The 24,147-nt window shown below is 43.3% G+C and overlaps 1 protein-coding gene across 1 annotated transcript; it reads right to left on the bottom strand.

The window, feature by feature from the left end:
* Positions 1-5,497: 5,497 nt before the first annotated feature.
* On the bottom strand, positions 5,498-23,891 carry ACAA2 (acetyl-CoA acyltransferase 2). The gene is made up of 10 exons (XM_064642877.1): positions 23,770-23,891; positions 19,102-19,268; positions 17,333-17,461; positions 15,539-15,655; positions 13,972-14,119; positions 11,516-11,691; positions 10,418-10,547; positions 8,101-8,171; positions 7,399-7,553; positions 5,498-6,142 (listed from the first exon to the last, which is right to left on the bottom strand). Exons 1-10 carry the CDS (start codon positions 23,783-23,785, stop codon positions 6,058-6,060), a joined length of 1,194 nt encoding a protein of 397 aa, XP_064498947.1. The 5' UTR covers positions 23,786-23,891; the 3' UTR covers positions 5,498-6,057.
* Between the last annotated feature and the right edge of the window lie 256 nt (positions 23,892-24,147).

Genomic DNA, 24,147 nt, shown 5'->3' with positions numbered 1-24,147 from the left:
ATAAATAGTAGTGTCTGTGTAGGGTAGTTTTGTTCTGTGTCCAACACCTGCCACAGTCAGTTCTTGATTCATATCCATCCTTGCCCTTTCTCTCAACTTCAACCTACTCCATACTCAATATCTACCCCATACCCTACTCCATACTCAGTCTACTCCATGTTCTACTTCCTTACTGTCTCCTGAATTTGCAGTTATTTGCAGACTGACACTTGCCACTGTTAGAGGAATAGTCATAAATATTCTGTTTCTTGCTTACTTCAGCCTCACAGGCTTTTCTCTAAATCAGTCATATTTTTTTTATCATTCTACCAACTGCAGATTTGCTGAACCTCAAAGTTTCATTATCACTCTTTTGGTGATTTAGAAGTTTCTGGACCCTGTTGAATGTACTTTTACTAAAACGAGCATAACTTTAGTCTTGTGTAGGTGAGAAACTTCAGCCTAGTGAGCGTGAGAAAAACCTCCTGAAAATTAGCTGTTTCATGGTCAATTCAACAATTATAGTTCCAGTAAATAGAACTTCTCAATGCTCTGCCATTCCTTCAGTTCTCCCTTCTGTGTTTAAATTATGTTGTCTTCTGCTTCACACTCTAGATTTTGCAAATCCCTTTTTAAGACCTGAAAAAAAATCTCTATTTATAAATGACCACAGCAGAGAGGAAAACATTGTAGTGTAAAGTACTCTTTCAAGCAAAACAAAAAGCCCAATGATTATATCATGTGTATCTTACACTAGAGCTAAATGTTTATAAAGAGGGATTAATTTTTTTTTTCTCCCTGGCAACAGTTATAATAAATACACCGTTAGAGAAAATATGTGAAATAGAAGACATGCACTCAAAACTGAAGGAACATGTTTGGATATAGCACAGGAACTTGCAGAAGTATCTAACACCATAAAAACTCTGAGCTTTCAGCTTGTTGTCTGTGCCAAGATCTCTCAAAGCAGAACTTGAGTGAGTTTTCCTTTGGGATGTGGTCAGATGGAGTTTACAAGCTCCACTAACCGATTAGTTGGTAACAGGAATGATAAACATTTCACATAGGTTATCAGGCAGCAACACAGAAATGAAGGCACAAAATTTTCCCCTCTTTTGCCTCCTGCAACCCTATACTTCATAGGTTTTGACTCACAGATACTTTTTTTCTCAAAACAAAATTTATTCCAAGTACCCTGGTACTGCAGAGGACCTGGTGTGATGTCTGTTTTGGGACAGCAAGGAACTACCCAGCAAGGCCAGCCTGTGCCCCACTCCACTCCCATGGTCAGGAATTTGTTCTGCCTTGCTCTTGGTGTCCAGGTTGGGCACCACAATCTCTCCAGACTGGCTCCTTAACTCTACTGAGCTTACTGCCTTGAGCTTCTGTGCAACAGCTCCCTGCCTCACTGATTTTCAAAGAGATTAAAGCCCTGGTTTCACAATCATTAATGGCACATTTGGGCAATTCCTAGTCTCAGAGAAAACACACTCAGCCCAGGTAGGGTGTGAACACACAGCCCTGCTTCTGCTGATTCAGAGCAAGAGCATGACCACCAGGGGGAAAACAATAGCTGCTCTGGCTTAACACCTGCCACCAGGAATTTATCATGCTGACAATTTCAAATAGCTGTGGATTAACAGCCTGAGATTACACCTGATCTGCCCTGCCATTCCTATGGCTCCAGTGTTTTGACCAAGCATCACTAGGTCTACAAATGGAGTTGTTCTCAAACAGCAGCCTTGAATAAGTTAAAAAATGTTACCTTTTGCTCTTGGTTTTGATCTTGGTTCACCTTCCATGAGAACTACTTACCCATTATAAAGCCAAAAACCAACAATCACAAGTGTAATTCCTACTTAACTCATGCTCCAATCTACCTGTTCAACTTAATTTTTCATGTAAATGTCCTGAAGTCAGCAAAGACATCACCAGCATTGAGTGCCTTGTAACTGTTTTCAAAAGAGGAGAACTGCACCTCCGTTACTAAACCCTTAGCTGGGGAGTTCTCAAAAGGATTCAATTCCCCTCTGATCCCCCTCAGCATCCCTGTGAAGCATCCAGTCAGACAATCTCACAGACTTTGGCAGGTGGAGAGGCGAGACAGAGCCCTGCCCAGCTTAACAGCATCACACCAGATGGAAAACGTCTGGATTTACAGATGGAGGAAGGGCTTAATAGAAATGCTCTCACAATGAGGTGAGACTTCCCTGAAAATGTGCAACTTTAGGAGGTTCAAGATGTAATTTTTTTATATATAGAATTCTCCACAACACCCCATCTTAATTACTGGAGCTCCACTAGCAGCATAACAGAACTGCTTATATATAATCCAGAAGGGAATGCAACAGGTAAATCTATCTCTGTCTAGCCTCTGTACCTTCTCCATCTCTCTCACGTACAGTTGTTCAGGATTAAGGTTTAATAGCTTTTCTTGTGCAAAAAGGAATCACAAAGTCTAATCTCTTCCTCACCTTCTGTCAGATACAGCCCTCCAGACATCATCCTCTCAAACTCTGCAAAACAACAAATGATTTCTAATGCACTTGGAATCCAGCAGCACCACACACTCCGGGGAGCAGAGCAGCAAAGGCATGTTGGTACCGTGGCATCTGCCTGCTTAAAACACATAAAAGGAGAAATGGGACCTGAACTTTCAAGTGTTTCAGTTTCAAGTTTAACCCAGCCAGCACTTGGGAGGAAGGCCGTGCCACCACAAGGAGTACAGATGCCTTTGTAAGGCAGGGAGATACATAGGGTGTTTAAAACGCTCCACCCAGTGGCAGGAAGCTACACCTACCTGTATGAATAAATCCTGCACAGTTTTACACGGGCAATAAAGGCTTTTCACACATGCTTTTTTTTCCCCCATGCACATTTTTCAAAAAAAAAAGAAGAAAAACAATTAAAATTCCCATTACATTGCATAATAGAGACCACACACATAAACAGTACAACTGAGCCTAAAAGGAAAAAAAGTATGCACTTGGTACAATCAAAATATGTGATTATCCCTCTAAAATCTAACACATTTCTTTCTTATCTTCTGCTCCTCCCAGGACACTATTAAATTCCCCGAATTCTGATTGCTCACAGCAGAGATGTCTTCATTTCCCAAAGGCAGAAACACAGTCCTACCATTGTTACATCAGGGAAATCAGAGAACATAGCTGGGAATTATCTCCAGGAATCAGGTATTACTGCTGTTATTCTGTAATAAATGATTGGACTTGCTAGTAAAGACAAGCTCAGACCAAAACCTCAAGCCTTGGCACCTCCCCTATGTATTGTGAAATATCGGCTCAGGAATCAAATATCAATGCTTGTGCTCACCTTTAGTAATAACTTGGTAAGAAAAAGCCAATATTTTGTATCCCTGCCCAATATACTCTTTAGGGTCCATTCCAACCCAAAATATTCTATGGTTGTATGACTCTATATTCTAATGCACAATAAACTGTGTTTGTGCATGGCCCAGCACAGGACCTGGCTTTGCCCTTCTGGGAATACCATACTCTAGGCTTAAAAGTGAAGTCAGGACCTACAGAAGAAGAATGCAGCATACTCCCCCCAAACCCAGAGCATCCATGCACCTTTCAGAAGAAGGACTCCCCTCAGGATACAAAGTCATTGACAACTCAGGAACTGGTAGCTTGTGCAGAGGGGTTGTCAGTGGTCTCAGCCATGGTTTAACTGGCACAAAGTAGATTTAAACTAGAAATTAGGAAGAAATTCCTGGCTGTGAAGGTGGTGAGGCCCTGGCACAGGTTGCCCAGAGAAGCTGTGGCTGCTCCATCCCTGGGAGTGTCCAAGGCCAGGCTGGAGGGGGCTCTGAGCAACCTGGGATAGTGGAAGGTGTCCCTGTCCATGGCAAGGGGTGGGATGGGATGGGCTTTAAGGCCCCTTCCAACACAAATCATCCACACTTTTAAGAACACAACACTCTGAGCTTGGTGACCTCAGCTGGATGTTGTGGAAGAAGTTGTATGTATTAGAACTGTCCCCGTGACTTCATGGGAAAGGATTTCACTCTTTCACTTCAGTGTGGCAAAGCTCTTACAGGAAATGAACAGGATAAAAATGGAATGATATGGGAATAAGCAGCTGGCTTACACAGCAAAGAAAGGTTACTAGCAACATGTACAATCATTTGTGCTGATAACATGCTTGTCGAGATATTTGGAAGGTGTAGCTTATTTATAAAAGTTATCTGGAAAATGAGGTGGACATCATGATGCATTTTGCAAGAAATACACAATTATTCAGGACAACCAAATACAGCTCTCACAGCTAGAATTACACATGGATCTCAAAGATCTGAGTGATAAAAGGGAGAAATGAAATATGTGCATGAAGGGAATTATTCTTTACTGTACATACACAGTGATGAGCTCAGAAAGAACTTTTATTACACAGGGATGAGAACTTGGAAAAACCCATGCCCAGTTCTCTGAAGATGAGAATTCAATGATGATATCCACAGACAAGAAGGTAGAGGGAATTAGTTATTGGTTATTATGGAAGGAACTAAGAATAGAAATCCTCCTGCAAAAGTATGTGGCAAAATCCACATGGCAACTGTATTTTGAACAGTGAAACCCCAGTACCCCTAATTTACTAAGAGCAGAAAGAGGAAATCAGATACTGTATTAAATGAACATCTGGTTTGTTGCCTTATGGCAGCTGGGTTGGTTTTTTTTTTTTAATCCATATAAACAGCACCAAATATCTCTACAGTTGTTAAACACACTGCATGCATAAAAACCCCTGGAATGGTAACCAAAATCCTTCAACCCTTATCCACCAGTTGTAACAACACTTGCCTTGACCTGAATTTCTGGATAGGCTAGGCAGTCAGTTTTGGAGTTTTGAACCTCCCAGCTTTCATAGTCATGTCACACCAGTGGAGTGGCAAAGTTGTTGTACATAAGGAATACTTTGACAGCGGACAGAGGATGAAGAAGAGTAAAGGCTGAAGTCTTTGCTACTGTTTCAGTTTTGTGGAGAGGTGCGTGCTATCTCTGACAGGGATCTCTCCAGCTGTGAATGTCTCACGTAGACATCCACATCAGAGCAAGCTGCAAGGTGCAGTGAGCCTAAAGGGCTGCAGTGAGCACAAAGACCTCATTTCATCCAAATGTCGTGTCCATTCCGTCAAACGATTCGTAACTTGAACTCCAATGCCTCTGAGAGGCCAGACAGCTTCCTCAGAGGTGCACTTCCCAAACTGGCTAAGAACAGCCCCACATGAAGTGACCCAAGAAATATGGATGACACTATCAGAGAAGTGAAGAAATGAGTTGCTGTTATCATGCAGCAACACAGATGCAGCTAGCCCCCCTTCTCAGAGGGCTGGGAGATTTGCTAGAGATTTCTAGAAACTACCTAGTAAACACCAGTTATTCCTCAGCCAGGAAAAACAGTCTCTCCAAAAGCCAACACTGATTTCCCAAAAGTAACAATTTTTAAGGTGGTTTTTTTACATTTAAAATAAACACATAAAGAGAATACCAAGCCCTTTATTTTTTCTCCTGTTATATTTATTGATATTCTAGGAGGCACAATGGAAATTTCAGCTTTTGTTCATTTTCTCCTCCCTTGCGAAGCACCAGGGTACAGGTTAATAGTCATCAGTCTACAATCAATATTTCAGAAGGTCTCTGATCACATTTTCACATTTCCTGATAATAAAAGAGGCACATGTGCCAGTAGCTAAAATAAAAATGATTTAAGCAATACTTGCTTAAAAAGCTGCACTGACTGCTATTTTAAGGCAGGTTTGGTGAAAGTTTGACAAGCAATATCCCCGTGAAATGAAAATAACTTTTCCTATAGAAACACATTAACTTTGATTGGAATAAAGGCTTTTAGGAAATACTTCATCAGTGTGTAATTATATTGATGTTGCACTTCCTTTAGTTAGAAAGACATCGACAAATCTTTTTTTGTTCGGAATTCTGACTTCTCAGCTCTTCCTTTACCTTGCAGGAAAGGCAAGCAGTGATGGTCTACTGTCACAGAAGGCAGGGGTTTCTCAGGGCATTAGTAATTCGGGCCAGGCTGAGTCCCCAGGATCACTCAGGCTGTGTTCTCAATGACAACAGCAATACCTTGTCCACCGCCGATGCAGGCCGAGCCAACCGCGTATTTCCCACCACGACGCCTGCACACAGAAACCAACAGTGAAAATCACTCACATTTAAGAAACCACAGTAGCTCCCATCCTGATTTTATGAAAAGAAAGTAGCCATCAGCTGGATATTACTAAAGATGACGTTTTAGAATGTGTATGTTGTTCTTTCTCTAGAAAAATATCGTGAAGCCAGAACTGATGTTGAAATATTTCTGTAGGAAACCAATGACTTTAAAGGTCATCTCATTCCACCTCCCTGCCATGGGCAGCGACACCTTCCTCTATCCCAGGTTGCTCTAAGTCCTGTCCAACCCGGCCCTGGACACTTCCCGGGTAGTTTTTAAACTTCCTGAACACCGCCAAGGTAATTTTTAAAACCTAAGTTTCCCACAGCCACACTCCAAGAAACAGTTTTCTAGAAGGTGCAAGTTTTCTGGGGCTTTATGGTTGAACACTAAGACAGAGCTGCAAGTACAAGCAAAGAGATACAGCAATCTCTGCCCTGAGGGGAAATATTAGAAAAGGAAAATTCAAATTAAAATGGTGCTAAGCACAAGCCAAAAGAGTCAGAATTTCTGTAAATAAAGAGAGAAATGAAAGAAGAAAGAGGGTGATTTTAAAGCCTTTTAAAGTACCCCCTTCCAGTACCCAAAGAGGACTAAAAAGGGATTTTGAAAAAGGGCCTAGAGGGACAGGACAACGGGAAATGGCTTCCCACTGCCAGAAGGCAGGGTTAGATGGGATATGGGGAAGGAATTCTTGGCTGTGAGGGTGGTGAGGCCCTGGCACAGGTTGCCCAGAGAAGCTGTGGCTGCCTGGCTGCCCTGTCCCTGGAAGTGTCAAAGGCCAGGTTGGACAGGGCTTGGAGCAACCTGGGATGGGGAAAAGTGTCCCTGCCCATGGCAGGAGGTTAGAATAAGATGATCTTTAAGCTCCCTTCCATCACAAACAGTTCTGTGATTCTACCAAATGCACCATGTTAAGAAAAGAACACACTTTGCTCAAAGGCCATTTCAAAAAAGGAAACCTTCCCACTGACTCCTGTGAGCTTGGATCAGATCTAGATGAAGCAAAAAACCCTGTAATGACAACGGAATGGAATATGAGGCAGGTGCAGGAGCTGGACTGCAGCACAAAGGTGGCAAATTCATACAGAAAGCGGTACATTCCAGTGAAGAGAGTTTTAAGCTGATCGACTGGAAGAGTTTAGTCACGCTGAATCCAGGCTAAAAACCTTCTGTAGGCAGAAATACCTCAGCACTGCATTCTCTCAGCTGTGTGCATACCTCAGCTCATGAACCAGATGAGCTGTGATCCGTGCCCCCGAGGCACCCAAAGGATGACCGATAGCGATGGCACCTCCGTTGACGTTGGTCTTCTCAGGGTCAAGGCCCAAAACTTTTTCGACAGCCAGATACTGAGGTGCAAATGCCTCATTTACCTAAAGCACCAGGAGAAACGATGCAATTTTTACATGAGCTTTCAGCACACAAGACTAAAAGAGGTGAACTTCTCCACCGGGTCACTTTGAGAAAAATATTAAACATTGTTCATAAAAGCACACTTAAGTCAACTTACAAAATGTCAATCCAATCCAATTAAAATTAAAATACTAAGCAAGTATGACGTATACATTATAAAAAAGGTATATTCTGATGCAGTGTGCCCAGGAAGAGCTTGTTCCTCTCACAAGAAGAGGCCCTGTTCACAAATGGAGAAGTGTGACTAACTAAAAACATGAACAGTCCAGCCAGCAGAGTAACACGTCATGTCACATGAGGGTATTTTTATTCCATGGAATGCTATCACGCCATTTTCATTTTCCACATGCCTGAGATTTTTGTAATGACTGTGCAACTGCACGGCAGAAATGAGATGGACAGAGGTCAGGCAGCTCCTGACATGTAGGAACACCTACATGGATGAGTGGAATGTTTCTGCTAAAAAGATCTGGGGGTAAAATCACTGTTCATGTAAAAACCTCTCACCTCTACCAAATCCATATCCTTCAGGGTCAATCCTGCTTTCTTCAAAACCTCAGTAATTGCAGGTACAGGGCCTGTTTGGAAATTATATGCAGTTAGTTAAATTAAAAAAAAAAATCAATAAATAAAGTGTTCTAACCATGTTATAAATAGGATAGCTTCCTAAAGCCTCACCAGTTCCCTTCCACTGAGCCTCTGAACAGCCAATGAATTCTGGATGTGCCACTCACCTGCTTTATTAGGTGGTAAGAGAACTCCTCAATCTCAAAACTACCAGTCACTTTCTCAACACACAACCAGGGAAAGTTAAGAGGGTCACTACTGCTGTGCTGCTGTGGTGGTAAACACACACAGAGCTCCCAAGTCCAGAGAAGGGACAGTCCCCATACAAACAGAACAACTTCACAATAGACGTGAGGCATTCTGCTTCCCAGTACTCTTGGATCAGTTTATTCTTTACTCACAACTTGCAGCCTCAAGGTAAACAAAAGAGAAGAACACCAGGATGCTCCAGAGTTGCTGGTCATGGGTGTGGTTATGGGTATTGTTGTTTTGATGTTCTTAATATATCAGAAAATCTTCTAGTAAAAACCCTAAAATTTAATTAGTTTATTCTGAACAATTAAATGCTCCCTCAGAGCCAGGTCTTGGCCAGCTGAAGACAGTAAGATTTTTCTTTTGAGACTATTACAGTTTGTCAACAAAACTGTTCTCTGGAAGAAAGTTGACATCTACAAGCTATTATAATCCACTAAGGGAAATTAATCTCAAAGCACAGCTACCTAAGGAAAGACACACTCAAAGAGAATTTCAAAGGGTTAATTGGGTATGTGCTTGTGGGACAAAGATACCAAGATGTTATAGGGTGGCTGATCATTATCCAAAAAACCCCTCAATTCTAAAACACTAACAATTCTAAATCTCTCACACAACTAAAAAAAGGGTATAGAAAAATCCGAGCTCAAAGAATAAAAAATCACAAAAATAGGTAAATTACCAAAGACACAGAAAAATTAAAAGAAGGAAGGGCCCAGTTCAGAGCTCAGTGAAGTATCAGAGAGCCTCGGGCAGCTTAATACTAGATTCTAAATGCATCTCATTAAGGAAGGGTTTTAGTATGCCTGTTATGCCTGAGAGTAACGGCAGGGTCTCGTGTGGACAATACAAAGACCACCAATGACAGCCAAGTAAACTTCCCTCTTCCCCTCCTCTTTTTTTAAATAATGAATTATCTCACTAAACACTGTGGGGCAGGACTCCCTGTCACTATCAGTATGTGAAAGGGCAGTTGTGCAGACTGAGGTCCTGTTCTCAGATCTGTTGCTGTCATGTCCATGAATCTCCTCTGGTCTCTTTGAGTTGCTGGGGATAAGCTGTGGTGTGAAGGAGTTGAGATACTGTTTCTCTCTATGATTTATGAAGTTTTTAAACAAGCTAAAAGGGTTGCCTGACCTAGGAAGAATGGGCTGGTTTAGGAAGCACAATGACAGCATGAAGCCTGGCGAAATAAACCCTCCCTCCACATTTGCTTTGAAGGTTGTGTCAGTTAGATAGTCTGATCAGGGAAACAAACCTGACAATGCTTCATTTGCATTTCCACTGACACATGGAACCAGTCAACAATGGTTTCTCTGAACAGAAGGACAGAGAGGAGAAGCAATTCTGGGATACAATGCTGTCTACAAACTAAACAGAAGGGAAAAATCCTGGGGTGTCTGGATTGGATTTGAGGAATTGTTTGCATTACAAGCTACTTGATGAGGAAACAAAATATGGGATAAAACAATCAAGAAAGTATTTGGTTTGCCAAATAATACCTGAACAGATGTGTATCCTGGAATCCAAACTCAGCTTGAGCCACTGAGTAACTGCTCAAAGGTGTGCACATAGCCAACACTTCCTCAGCAAGAGGTGAGGAAGACAACTCATAGTTATGCATTTTATAATGGGATTTTGAAGCTTACAGGAAACTGAATTTCAGGAGAAAAATGCTTTAAAAAAGAGTGTTTGTCTTCTTGACTTACTAACAGAGAGAGTAAAAAGGGAAAGAAAAAAGGTGCCGGGGGGAATTATAGCTTAGTGTTATCACTATAGGTCGGACAGTGCACGTACCCTTCCAGCCAAAGTGAGGAGTAAATCTGTTCCTCTGCATGAGAGGGATGGACTGACACAGTGGAATGGACAGTAGGACACACAAACATCCTCAGAGCTACCAGACTGAGTACACTGCAGCCTCCCTTTCTTTCCTTTAGAATGCCCAGGAAAAGAATATTTTAATGCCACTTGATGCTAAAAAATAATGTGCTTTATTGCAACTTACCAATGCCCATGATGGAAGGGTCACAGCCAGATGAGTGATATGCTACCACTCTTGCCAGAGGAGTAAGACTGTGCTTTTTAAGTGCTGATTCACTGGCGAGGATGACTGCACCAGCTCCATCACACACCCCCTTGCAATAAGAGAGAAAAGCATTCTTAGTGAGAAAACACAAAGAAACAAAAAATCCCCACACTCTTTTAACTAAACTCTCAAAAAAGACTTGAGCCCAAAACACCATAATTAACATTTAACAGACAATTTTTATTCAAAACAACAAATGACAATCTGTCACTATTCTGAGGACTGGGAAAGGAATTTAAATATAGATGTTTAATTAATTCCAATGTTTTAGCAAAGTAAAATACATTTTTTACTCCTAAAGTCTCCTTTGCATTGGAAACATGATTCTGCAGACTTGCAAGAACACGATTAATAATGGATAATGTATGTGCTATTAATTATAAAAGATACTTTACAGACACCCACACTTACTGTGGCTATGATGATCTATTTTAGGCAGGAACTCAGGCTATATGACCACAGTGGTCCTTCTGGCCCAAAGAACATTAATCAACTAATTAAGATACTGACTGTAAGAGGAACAGTCCATAATGACATGCTGCTAAGCACTCAGTCTACTCTGGGTAAGAGCAAAATGTGGTTTGGGTGACAGAGGATATTAACTGTGGCACAAAGATGAGCAGCAGCAGTTTGCCCACTAATGTAATGCCTGGTTTGTAAAGCAAATGTTCAGTAGGCATTGCCCCCAAAAGAAAGTAGGATGGCTAATTCTACACAGCCACTGCAGGTACCAACTGCACAATTCAAGGCTGATGAAAAGTGCCAATGCCTCACTAAAAGATCAGTGACAACCCACAGAACCAAATTTTAGGACTTAGGAGCAGACTGAAGGATCCCCTGAGATCTTGGGGCTGGAAAAGTCAACCAGGGGCATCGAGCTGCAGAATTAGAAGTCACTTTCATCAGGAGACACCACTGACAGCCAAAGGTGACTCAGTGAGACACAAAAACAGTGGCGATAAATCTGGAGAACCACAGAGGAGACACTTTCACAACCCAGGGCTCTGACATACTCACTGAAGCATTCCCAGCCGTGACCGTTCCATCCTTTTTAAAGACACACGGGAGCTTTGCCAACTGTTCCATAGTGGTCTGGGGTTTGGGGTGCTCGTCCTTTTGCATGCTTTCCTTCCCCTTTTTGGTTTTCACTTCAATTGGTGCCATCTCAGCATTAAAGTAGCCAGCATCATTAGCTGCAACCACAAAAGGGAAAATAAAAGGACTCTGATAAAAACATCAAGATGATTGCGCAGCATGACCAATAATCATATTTTCATGTGCACACAACTTTTGCTCTATTTTAACCAAAAGTTCAAGGGCAGCAATGTTTATGCTTCATTTTGCTTAAATAAGCTGGTTGGTGTTTTATTGTGTTTTGTTTTGGGGTTTTTTTTTTAAGAATTTGGGCAAAAACTGTACAAGTAAACTCTCAAACTTCTCCAAAAAAAGTCTCTTCTAAAATATTAAAATTTTATTTCAGTTTTAAATAACGGAACTCCCTTTTGTTCTATTTTTGGTTTAAAACATTGGGTTTATTTCTGGTACGAAAATAAATCTACTGCTGCTTTATTCTACAGCTCTGTTGTTTATCAGGTAGCCAAGAAGATGTAAATCTCAGAGAGGAATGTGGAAAAAACTCCTAAGCCACATTTTCTCTGTTGATAAGGTATTATATACCAATTAAAATTCTGTCCAAGGTACTCCTCTACAGGTATCACACTCAAGGGAGGATCTCAGAATGGGATTCAGCTGCCTAAACCATCTGAGTCAATTCAAGACATTGCAGGTATCTAAGATGCCCATAAAAGCATCTGGCCACAATAACTAATGTAGCATTAGATAGGGATTTAAAACTAAGACACAGAAACTGTCATATCTGATGTTGTTTAGCTACCTCTGGACTTCTCAATAAATTCCTCAAAACCTTTTACTTTCCTGATTAGACACAGGACTCTCTCTTTACTGTGGAATAAGACGAACTGGTCCTACACGCAGAAATAAAAACAGCAAGCCAAAATCCTAGAAAACAAGAAAGAAGCACAGTTTCTAGCAAAGAGTCCAGGAATAGCAGGAGTTAGCTAACAAGATCAGCAGGAAAGGTAATAAATGATGGAGAAAAATTATAAAAAGCACTGCTACACCAACTGGAAAAGACACAGACTCTTCTTCCAACAGTGCAGCTGTTAAAATGCACCATCATTAGAATCTAAAAGAATGCCTGGATCTTTGCTTCCTACCCTTTGCCTTTGGATTGCAATGTATGTAAAGCCCCAGGACAACCCCTACAACTGGCTTTTGGCCTAAACTTCACATTAATCCAATCATAGAATCTGAGTGGTTTTGGTTGGAATGGACCTTAAAGCCCATCTCATTCCAACCCCCTGCCATGGGCAGGGACACCTTCCACTAGACATGGCTGCTCCAAGCCCCATCCAACCTGGCCTTCAACACTTTCAGGGATCCAGGAGCAGCCACAGCTGCTCTGGGAAACCTGGGCCAGGGCCTCCCCACCCTCACAGACAGCAATTCCTTCCCAATATCCCATCTAACCCTGCCCTCTGCCGGTGGGAAGCCATTCCCCCTTGTCCTGTCCCTCCATCCCTCATCCCCAGTCCCTCTCCAGCTCTCCTGGAGCCCCTTTAGGCACTGGAAGGGGCTCTCAGGTCTCCCTGGATCCTTCTCTTCTCCAGGTGAACCCCCCCAGCTCTCCCAGCCTGGCTCCAGAGCAGAGGGGCTCCAGCCCTCGGAGCATCTCCATGGCCTCCTCTGGTCTCCCTCCAGCAGCTCCACATCCTTCTTATATTGAGGGCCCCAGAGCTGAATGCCTCTGATATGGCTTTGCCCATGTAAACCAGCCAGAGAACATTTTAAACACAATTCCTGAAAAAATATCCTCTCTTCAGATTCCATCTGCTCTAACTGCTCAAGGGTTTTAGAACAGCACTGGATTTGCAAAAGAAAGAAAAAGGATTTAGATCAATGACAGCACACACTGACACGTGAGGATGATGTGGGTCACTGTGGATGTTCTGCAGTGCAGAAGAAAGAAAGGAGGGCAGTCAGGCATGCCTGGGACAATGCTGCATCCCACCAAAGGGTCGCCAACAAGCCACATTTACGAACACGAATCCAGTTCAGTTAGGTGACACGTGACAGGGTGTTAAAAAGCATTTGCTACCTGAACAGCTACAGAATGTCCATGAGGAAGGCACAGGAAGGCAGGTGGAAAGGGGGCTCCTTACTTAACCTGCTGGTGGGCACAACACCTGACTCAGCAGGCTCAAAGTCAAACCCCTTGGGAGTGGGCTACTTGTACCACAGGGCCAACAAAATCATGAACTACAGTGTGCAAATCAAAGGACAAATTACACCACAAGCTACACAGAGCTTGAAGATGCTTTGAATCAATGCTTAAAACTGAATAGATTTGAGGTTAGTGCCATATAAACCCTTCCATTCCTGCATGTACTAACCAGCTTTGCACCTCTGTTGCGTTTTCAGTGCGTATCCATCACAGGCCTCCCGTGAGATGTTGTATTTTGCTGCCAGGTTTTCAGCTGTCACTGCCATAGGTATTTTAACGTGTGTATCTGTTAGAGCTTCCCACAACGTGTCTTCCAACTGCACGGCACATTATGAGAAGAAAATCAGAAAACACAGCAACACTGACATTTATTATTGACAGTTCCTAACTGTTCAGCAGCCTCTTGGAACCTAATGGCTCTTTGTAAAATTAATTCAGGTTACCCACAGGTAATTTATTTATCAGAATGAACACACTGCAAAGCAGTGTGAAACTTCCTGTGTGCTACTTTAGCTAATCTATGCTGTGCTCTTGTATGGTTTTTTCCACTCCCACATGGCCCCAGGAAGCTTGGGAAAAGCCTATGATTTTTGGTATTTCAGCACATTTTACTTGTGTATGAATTATTTATTGGAGACCTATGAGAAAACACACCTGTCTGGTTGCCAAGAATGAAAGGTGAGGAACTGTGAAAAGACACAGCAGCCCACTGATTCTTTAGCTCTTTCTCTACTGCCAGGTAAAATGACTTTACAAGAGTAAAAGGTTTATGCAGGTGTAACATCTCTGGTGAGAAAATACCCAAGCCTAACTTCACTTAACCTGATAAAGGCAAGCCCAGTCTGTTCAGATGGGTTTTGTTATCTCTGTCACCAGTAAAGTTCTGCAAGATAAATCACCCATTCACCTGATAATTCAATTATCTTCATGATAAGAACCCAGCAGAACCTACTCAGTGTATCAGCAGCTTTGTGAAGGTGTTATCCGTAGGAACTGAGGTTTAGACACAGTGCCACACAAGAACAGAGCCAAGCCTAATTCGTATGCACCATCTTCACAATGGAACCACAGCACAGGAAAAAACCCAAAAGAGCTGAAACACTGAAATATCCAAATTTTGCATTCTGATATCAGTTATGACCCACTGAGCAAGTGGTAATTATCAGAGCACGTTATCAATTGATCCTGCTGCACATTTCTCACAGTATTCACCTGGGATTTATCTTCAGAAGAAAATGTAAAAATAACTTACCTACCAATGGATTTAATTTTTTTAAGTTTCCACTTCTGGAATGGAGAGATGCTTACAGCTTGGAGGTATACATGTTCTTCACCAGTCTGCCCATCTACTGCCAGCATTAGAAGCCTTGCCTAAATTGTATATGCCTCTGTTTCACAGCCTCTGACAAGTTTTTAACACATAGTACTTGCATGGGATGTACCAAGTGAACTAAATTTTGTGTCTAAGAATTTATTGATACGTTTATCACGGAACAGGAATTAAAATATGGTTTTGGAAAAGCTAGAAAAACTGGTATGCTTAGCAGAATTGCCTGAACCTACTATTTTGATAATGTATGAATACTGGTTAAATGCTTTGAACAACTACATCTGGATCTTATCTCCAATATTTCCATTCCCAAGAATTTAGTGTCTACAGGCCTGATACTTACATTGCTCTGTGAACATTACTTAGTTCAGAGAATAAAAAAGAGTCCAAAAAAAAAGTACCAGACCTTGAGTTCTGCTCCTAATCTGGTTCCAAATCGAACCTTTCGAACTGCATAAGGAGCCTGGCTCATACTTTCAGCTCCACCACACAGAACAACTTCTGACTCATTTAGGCAAATTTCCTGTTAACAGAAAAACAAAACAGATCCAGGATTTAGTGTTTGAGTAAGAAAAATTAAGTGTTTGGTGTCTGAGTAAGAAAAACAACAACGGTTTTAAAAAAAGAGCTTGTCACCTACGAAGCCACAAAATGAGAATGAATTCAAACTTAATCATGTGTGTATTTATGAAAGGTTTATTAAGGTTGGGGTCTGTCTCCTTCATGGCACTCTCCTTCTTTCTCCTTTCAGCAAGGAACGATTATATCCATGAGGGAAGAGACTATGGGTGTGCACACATGAGAGGACAGAGGAACAAAGACATTAAGCCTCTGCATGCTTGTGTGGTTAGGTTCACAGATGGTTGAGCTGGGTGTTTTTAAGCTCCCAATCTTCTCAAAAGAAACACAAATTAAATCTCAAAGCCTGAATGATTGGAAAAAATGGGACATAATTTTAGAAGACATTAGCTAGGTAAGCTGCCAAAAGTACCCAAACCATGCTAATTCATCACTGGCAAAGCACATAGAACCTAGAATCCTAATTCTTAAACACACCATCAAACCACTGAAAAATTGTGCTTCCCTAAAACAATTCACTGAGTTGGACCATTAAGGTTATTTCTGTACTGGAATGGAAGCAGATGAAATTATCCCAAAGAAGTTGTGGCTGCCCCATCCCTAAAAGCCACTGATTTTACTAATATGTGCTGAGATGTTTTCTATAGTGACTAAAAAATTGTGAACGTTTACTAGCAGCTCAGCACAGAAGCTGCAGCTTTGTTGTGTGCCAGGGAAATACGGAGCCATTGGCTGCATTGATCGAATGCCATCTTCAGAAAGGACCTCACAACCTTTACTTTCAATAAAAGTGGTCAAATTCTCCAGCACTTTTATTCAGTGTGGACAAGTGTGTGTATGGCCTTTGCAGAAAGCACCAGAAAAAGCGGTCAGATGGATATTACTGTAAACATGTAACCTTAACTCTACATCGTCTTTCACATTTTTTTTCCTCTAGAGGATCAGACCTAAAATAATCCTCTGGCCAAGAAAAACAAAAAAAAAAACCACAAAACCAACTATCTCGTTGCTCAAGTATTTGTAAAATAAATGTAGGAACGAATGAAATAAAACCCCCCTGTACCACTGTACCATCTTACTCAGTGGTTTTGGGCACCCGCTCAAAGAGAAGTTGATTCTCTTCTGTTTTAAAAGAAGTGACACTATAAATTACCTAACCCATGAGAGGTTTGGATCTTTGAGCAAAAGCACTTAAAAAGCCCAAGCTGCTGCTTACACAGCTAACCAGGTGAGAATATAAACAATGATCAAGAGATGAAAGCCTCCTGTTGTGGTCCTGAAGCCCAGTAATTCCAATCCAGACAAACAGGATCACGGGATTCAACTACGGCACAGCTGAGATCCATTTCACCAGCTAACACTTGCTGCATTCCTTATACTAAACTAAAAATAGCTACAGTGCTGATTTTAAAAACCAACCACAAAATGTGGCACCGTGGAGGCTGAACTCCTGCAAAAAACCAAAAGCATGCAGGACAATAGAAGTCTCTACCAGTGGTAGCTAAAAATCCACGTTAAGACTCATCCCAAACACAAAGGACGTGTTTCTACACGCGCCTCTTCTCTCACATTAACAGCCTGATAAAGATTACAACCAACACAGAAGTACAGAGCTTTGTACCTGGCATCCATTGGCAATGGACTGGAAACCAGAGCCACAGAGCCTGTTGACAGTGAGCGCTGGCACGGAGATGGGAACTCCCACACGTAAACCAACGTGTCTCGCGATGTAAATCGCATCTGGCGAGCTCTGCAGACAGAACAAACAGCGGGTTTTGCCACTGGAAAGCAAAAGTCTTGATGAAAAGTCAGGATGGTGCAATTGCATCTGGCAGAAGACAGTGTATGTTCAGCAGAAATACAACCTAAGAAGCACCCTGATTCACTTCAAAGAAGATACTGTTCTACATTATCTGAAAGTGTCAGTGTCTTAATGTGCATTTTAAATGAAGTGTGTGTTGTAAAAGCCAGACATCAGGCCAAAATGGGACTATAGATGCTAAGATTTAAGTCAACAACTTAGTAAGTCTTAATGTTTTTCTTTATCCTTTATTTTTAAAACAGTATTCACACAGCAGACTGATATAAGGACAGATCCTGACTGGTGAGCAGCAATTACTTTAAGGTAAATTAATATTGCTCAGACTAACAGAGGAAGGCCCCCCAAAACCCCAGAGAACACTTATGCTCTTGGGTATCATGCCCTAAGCTACTGTGTATTATAAAGACAAAGTTCTGTGCACAGTGCTGTGTGCCAATGCAAGTTCAGACAAAAAAAATGAATTAATGAAGCCACTTCTGCTGCAGAAGGGGAGTTTAAAATGGTCATACACTCATAGTTATTTAAACTTAATCAAATAATACCTAAAAGGAATCCAGGGCTAAAAAAAAAAGAAAATCTATTGGGATGGGGAAGTATGATGCAAAGGAAAAGAAATGTACTTTAAACATGAAAAGTAACTTTATTAGCAGAATGCTATTTCTTATGTAAAAGCATTACAGCAATTATTTTCTAGGTCAGAGGCAGTTCTTACAAAATTAAAAAGCTGAATAAAAGAAGCTGAGGTGGTATCTGTAGGAGACAGAACAATCTAAGGTTACTCTTGGCTGAAAATTCTTAACAAGGAATACTGCATGTTTCTTCACATATAGTGAAAGTTTTGTTACTTGCTTCTTCTGCATCCTTGAAATAGTGCAGAAGAAAAGTCCCTACACTTCATAATGGTGAAGTCAGAATACAAAAAATAAATAAATAAAAAAAGAAAGCCAGAAATGTTCTTTGCTGTCTTGCCTAAAACAAAGACACTCATCTAGATATGTGGATAACTGCAGTTTTGCAAAGTGGTGCCCTGCATACACCACCATCCTCTTCACAAACTCTTTGGAAAAGAAATGGTTGTCCAAATGCCTCTTTCAATCAAGTCATGAATCCTTCCAGTTCAAAGGAAACTCATATTTACTCCAAAAAAAAATCCTACACAAAACTCAAGGGAAATAGATTCAAATCAATCAAAGATAAAAGTGGATTTATATAATACAGTGGAAACCTGATCACTGAGTTACACAGCTCAAGCCTTCAAAACAGGGAAGATGTACCAGGGATTAGCAACTGACCAGTTAATGAATATATATTTTTAGGAGATTAGCTTGTCCTAGTTTACACTACCCCTGGTACCATAAAAAGAAAGCTAAGCCTTGCTCCCAACAGCACCACAAATCAGGAGGGTATGTCCCTCAAACGCGAACAGGAAGCACCACACCACAAACACTGCTCACGCACTTCACTCCCACACCGTCACTTCACTCTTGGCCGCAAAGCTGCCCACAGGACCACTCCGGGGGAGACAACACTGAGAAACCCCCGACCAGCAGATTTTCCAGGGTACCAACCTGCATGACATTGCCCACGACGACGCTGTCGATGATCTCGGGGGAGACCTTGCCCGCGGCCAGCGCGGCGCGGGCGGCGTGTTCCGTCAGGTCGGTGGCCGAGAAGTCCTTCAGCAAACCCCCGTAGGTCCCGAAGGGAGTGCGCTTTGCTGCCACGATGAATACACCTGAAACGCAGGCAGGAATCACCCACACGTACAGGGGTCCGACAAACAACACCGCCAAGTCAGCCTCAGGCGGATAACACCCTAAATTCACGTGAATATTGGTAGATACAGGCAGCACCAACCCCCCGCAGTGCGGGATAAATGATATAATGGTGGTTTAGACAGGGAAGGCAGGAAGAACTTCCTCGTGAGGGGAAGAGGAGGGGCAGGCACTGAGCTCTTCCCTGTGGTGACCAGTGACAGGACCCCAAGGAATGGCCTGAAGTTGTGTCAGGGCAGGGTTAGGTTGGATTTCAGGAGAAGGTTCTTCCCCTAGAGGGTGGTTGGGCACTGAACAGGCTCCCCAGGGCAGTGGGCACAGCACCATTCCTGACAGAGCCCAAGGAGGGTTGGATGATCCTCTGGGGCACAGGGTGTGACTCTTGGGGATGGTCCTGCACAGGGCTGAGGGTTGGACTCGATGATCCCTGTGGGTCCCTTCCAGCTCAGCACGTTCCGTGGTTCTGTGAGTTAATGGTCAGAAAGAAAAGCAGGGAAGATTCCAGAAATACTCCCTTTCCACAAAGAGGTTTGACAAAAAGAGGGAAGATTGCATTTGGATACCAGGCAGGCGAAGGAGGCTGCCACACACATCAGATATTAGTGGCATTAGTGTACTGAAACCATGATAGTAACATCCAAGAAATTCCCTAGTGGACACCTGTGAAAGCACCTGTGAAATGGTGCTTTTAACAAACAAAGAGGCCATTCCCTCATCCTAGAAAAAACAGCAGATTTTTGGCTTATATTCTGAAAGAGTTTCCACAAAGGAAAATAAAACCCAGACAATAAAGCAAAATAAAATTTTAACTTTGATTCCTTCAGCTGAAGAGGAAAAACGCTCTCTAATCAGGAATTTTACACTTCTGCCAGAATTATTTAAGTCATCTAAACTGCTTTAGCATCAATCTTCCAGGTTCTGAGAAGAAAAGCCAGTTTTCAATAGGCAGGAGAGTGTGTGCCAGCACAAGTGTACAAAGGCACTGGGACATGGAGTAGCTCACATGAATTCCAGCCAGGGAGAAGCCACCTCTGAACCAAAGCAAACATCTGCTGGCTGCCTGTCACAGTCCTTTTCTGCTTCCACGTGCAGAAAAACAAGTGGGAGGCAGGTTGTGAACTTTTCCCCAGTTGAACAACAGCACTCACATACTCTGTTTCTACAGCCGTCATGGAAAACCCAGCTATTTTAAGTAACACTGCAAGGACATATATATATGTAAGAATGAAATTTCCTGTTCATTAAGCTGCTCATGAACACTGATTTCAGGCTGTCAGATCCATATTACTTAGCTGTTTTGTTAGAGAGGGTGTTCCTCCAACTCTCATGTATCTGGATCCCAGGCTGAATGATTGCTAGAAAAGGACTTTCCAAACTGGTGAATATCAAGGCTGCCCCACTGACAAGGACTTGAACACAACACTGGGATCTGAAATATGCAGGGAGCATGCTTAGAATCATAGAATCATATCACAGAATGGTTTGGTTTGGAAGGGATCTCAAAGCTCATCTTGTTCCAACCCCTTGCCATGAGCAGGGACACCTTCCACTAGACCAGGTTGCTTCAAGACCCATGAATCTGACCTTCAACACTTCCAAGGATGGGGCAGCCACAGCTTTTCTGGGCAACCTGTGTCAGGGCCTCACCAGCCTCACAGAAAAGAATTTCTTCCCAATATCCAACCTAACCCTGCTCTCCTAAGCTTGTCTTCCCTGCAGCAAAACAGGCCTTGACATTCATCCTTCACCGCTCCTCCTGTCCACTGATTCCCATCCCTCTGCCTCCTCCGAGTTGTGCCAACAATAACTGATTACAAAGCTTTGCTGCAGACCAGCTCAGGGACCTGACCAAGCTAAAAGAACTCGTCCTCCTCCCTTTTGTTCAGGTTGTCTGTTATCCACATTATTTGTTCAATCGCGCACACTGTGGCATTGCCTCGCAAAAAGTCCAGGGCGAGGATGGAACTTTGCCCTTAAACATTCCTTTCACAATAACAACACCTCTCTCTCTTTTCATGGAGGCTGCTCACTGCTGCCCACTTCCCAACAGCACCGTGGGGCCAATAAACCAGGGCAGGTCACACAACCGAGGCAGCTGAAGAGTAACCCAGAGTCAGCAGAAAACGAGGGGCTAATTTTCATTTGGATCAGCTCCGTGCCGAGTTCACCTTCTGGTTGCTCAATAAAACAGTAATTCGAGACTAAGAGAGAAGGCTGGACTGAACCAGCAAGAGAAGATGATGAGGCAGCAGCAGCACAAGCTGTCATGCTGAATTAAACTGGACACAGAGCCATGCCCTAAGGGAATGTACTCCAGAGCCTGCCGAATTTTGTTTGATTGGAGAGACATCTACAAATGCTACTCCCTCCACAGAATTTCAGGAGGGGTAACAAGGGGTGGCTGAAGTTCTGAGTAAGAATGGACTCTGTGTCTTTTGACAGCTCTCTCTAAGTCTCCATTAATTAGCACTGTCCTACATTATCATGGCAAGACTTCCAGAGTGTCTCTAATTTTCCAAGGTGATAAACACTGGGTAAGAGCAGAATAGTATCAGATGCATAGAGACCTGTAAACTTTTTGGGCTAGAAAGCAGAGGTCACTTTGAATCCTTACCAAACACTATATTCAAGACATCTTTTAACCTGGTTTTGTTAACCACTTGCTGCCAAATGTGGATCTGAAACATTCCCTAACCCTCCAACACTTCTCAAACACGCTTGGTACAAAAATAATTGTTCATCAGACCCTATTTTGAAAGACTAAAAAACAATGAATAACATAAAAAAAAATTAAGAAGCAAAAACAGTGTACAAAAATATTGTGGCTAAAGATGAGAGAAGATCCTGCAACAGGCACAGAAAACTAACATCAAACAAGTATAGGCAAGGTGCTCTCTGTATTATCCAGCTCAGTAGAGCCATCAAAATTACTGCAAGAATTACCAGACAGGCTTTACCACTGAAACCTCACACCATGACTGACACACATGTTATTATTTAGGTATGGTCTGTCAAGTAGCAAAATGCTGTCGAATAGATAAAAAGCCCTATTGCAATAAATTTCAATTTTGTTTTCAAATCAGAGCAGATGAGAAAGGGCGTATTTGCCTCATTTTTAAGAGATGCAAAAGTGAAACCATGCAGAGCATGAATTAGTACTTTACACTAAACACTTTCAAGAGCTGTTGCGACTTGAAGAGTCTATTCTGCAATGCCAGTGTTAACACAGGCAGGGGCTGGATGTGACAACAGAAACCTTCAGTCATGGACATTTCAAGTGTCACTTCCAGTGACTTCTAGTCGCTACATGTAAACAAAGAATGACAGAATTATGGAATCATTTAGGTTGGAAAAGCCCTCTATGATCATCAGGTCCAACTGTTCCCCAGCACTGCCAAAGCCACCACTAACCCATGTTCCCAGGTGCCACATCCACATGGCTTTTAAATCCCTGCAGGGACGGGGACTCCACCACTGCCCTGAGCAGCTGTGCCAGGGCTAGACAACCCTTTCCATGAAGCAATTTTCCCTAATATCCAACTCGAATGGCCAGTTACTGGACAGTCAAATGTACCCTTTGCTATAGGTTTGTAGCACGAGTGGTTTGAGCACTGCTGAAAGTCAAACCCTATATTCTAAGCAGTGCTAAAAACAAAGAGGCTGTGACCTGACACCACGTACCCCTTCCCCACCCTCTGACCCCCATTCCCAGACTTTGATCCCGCCCTTCCCACCCTCTGCACCCCCTTTCCACCCTTTGAATCCCCTTCCCACCCTTTGCACCCCCTCCTCACCTTCTGACCACCTTCCCACCGACTGAAACCCCCCCGCACCCTCTTCCCAGTCTCTGATCCCGATTCCCACCCTCTGACCCCCTTCCCAATCTCTGACCCCCATTTCCACCCTGTGACCCCCTCCCACCCTCTGTACCCCCTTCCCGCTCTCTGCACCCCCTCCTCAATCTCTGACCCCCATTCCCACCCTGTGACCCTTTCCCACCCTCTGTACCCCCTTCCCGCTCTCTGCACCCCCTCCTCAATGTCTGACCCCCATTCCCACTCTGTGATCCTTTCCCACCCTCTGTACCCCCTTCCCGCTCTCTGCACCCCCTCCTCAATCTCTGACCCCTATTCCCACCCCCTATTCCTTCTCCACGCTCTCACCCCCGTTCCCACCCTCTGACCCCACGCTGTCTTTTGGAAGTTCCCAATTACTCCCAGCTGTTCGGCCGCGCTGACACGGCACGGACGGGACAGCTGGAGGGGGTAAATCCCAGGGGAGGGACAGGAACAGCTTCGGGGACTCTATTTTGCAATTTCTGAGGGCAACACGAGCAGCCCCCCCACTTTCCCCCCCCCCGCCCCGCGTAAGGGGCCCCTACAACCGGCTCCGTCCGCCCCAGAGCCCTGACGCCTGGCCCTCAGGGATCCCTCCCGGTGCCGGGATCCGCGGGATCCTCACCCCTCAGGAGCGCCATGGCCGCCCCGCTCCGCTCCTGCCCCGCTCCGCGCCCCGGCCGAGCGCCGCGCCCGCCCCGCACATTCGCCACGCCGGGGGCGGGGCAAGGAACGCGCGGGAGGCGACTCGTCTGATGGGTTAACCTATCTGTAATTTTAATTTATTATTTTACTTATTAAGAATGTGTTGTTGTGCTGGTTTTCTTTCGTTGTTTGTTTTTTTTTTTTTTTGAATTCCGCCTCTGTTCGGTTCGATTTTCCAGTGGTGGCTTTGGCGAATCGGCGGCGGGCGAAGGCGAGGGCGGCCCGCGATCCGTGAGGGCGAGCTGAGCGCCCACAGCCATCCCCGATCGCCTCACAGTAATTACTGTTAATTACAGTT

The sequence above is a fragment of the Pseudopipra pipra genome, chromosome Z (genome assembly GCF_036250125.1).
Source record: "Pseudopipra pipra isolate bDixPip1 chromosome Z, bDixPip1.hap1, whole genome shotgun sequence".
Taxonomy (NCBI): Eukaryota; Metazoa; Chordata; class Aves; order Passeriformes; family Pipridae; genus Pseudopipra; species Pseudopipra pipra.
This window is presented reverse-complemented; position numbering and strand designations above follow the sequence as displayed.

Bases quoted from the DNA above. Each gene is read 5' to 3' on its own strand.
- ACAA2 (XM_064642877.1), bottom strand. The intron at 14,120-15,538 runs GTCTGGTACTTT...TGTGCCGTGCAG, and splicing joins GATTAGGAGCAGAACTCAAG to TTGGAAGACACGTTGTGGGA. The intron at 6,143-7,398 runs GTATGCACACAG...TTCTGTGTGCAG, and splicing joins CATCTGGTTCATGAGCTGAG to GCGTCGTGGTGGGAAATACG.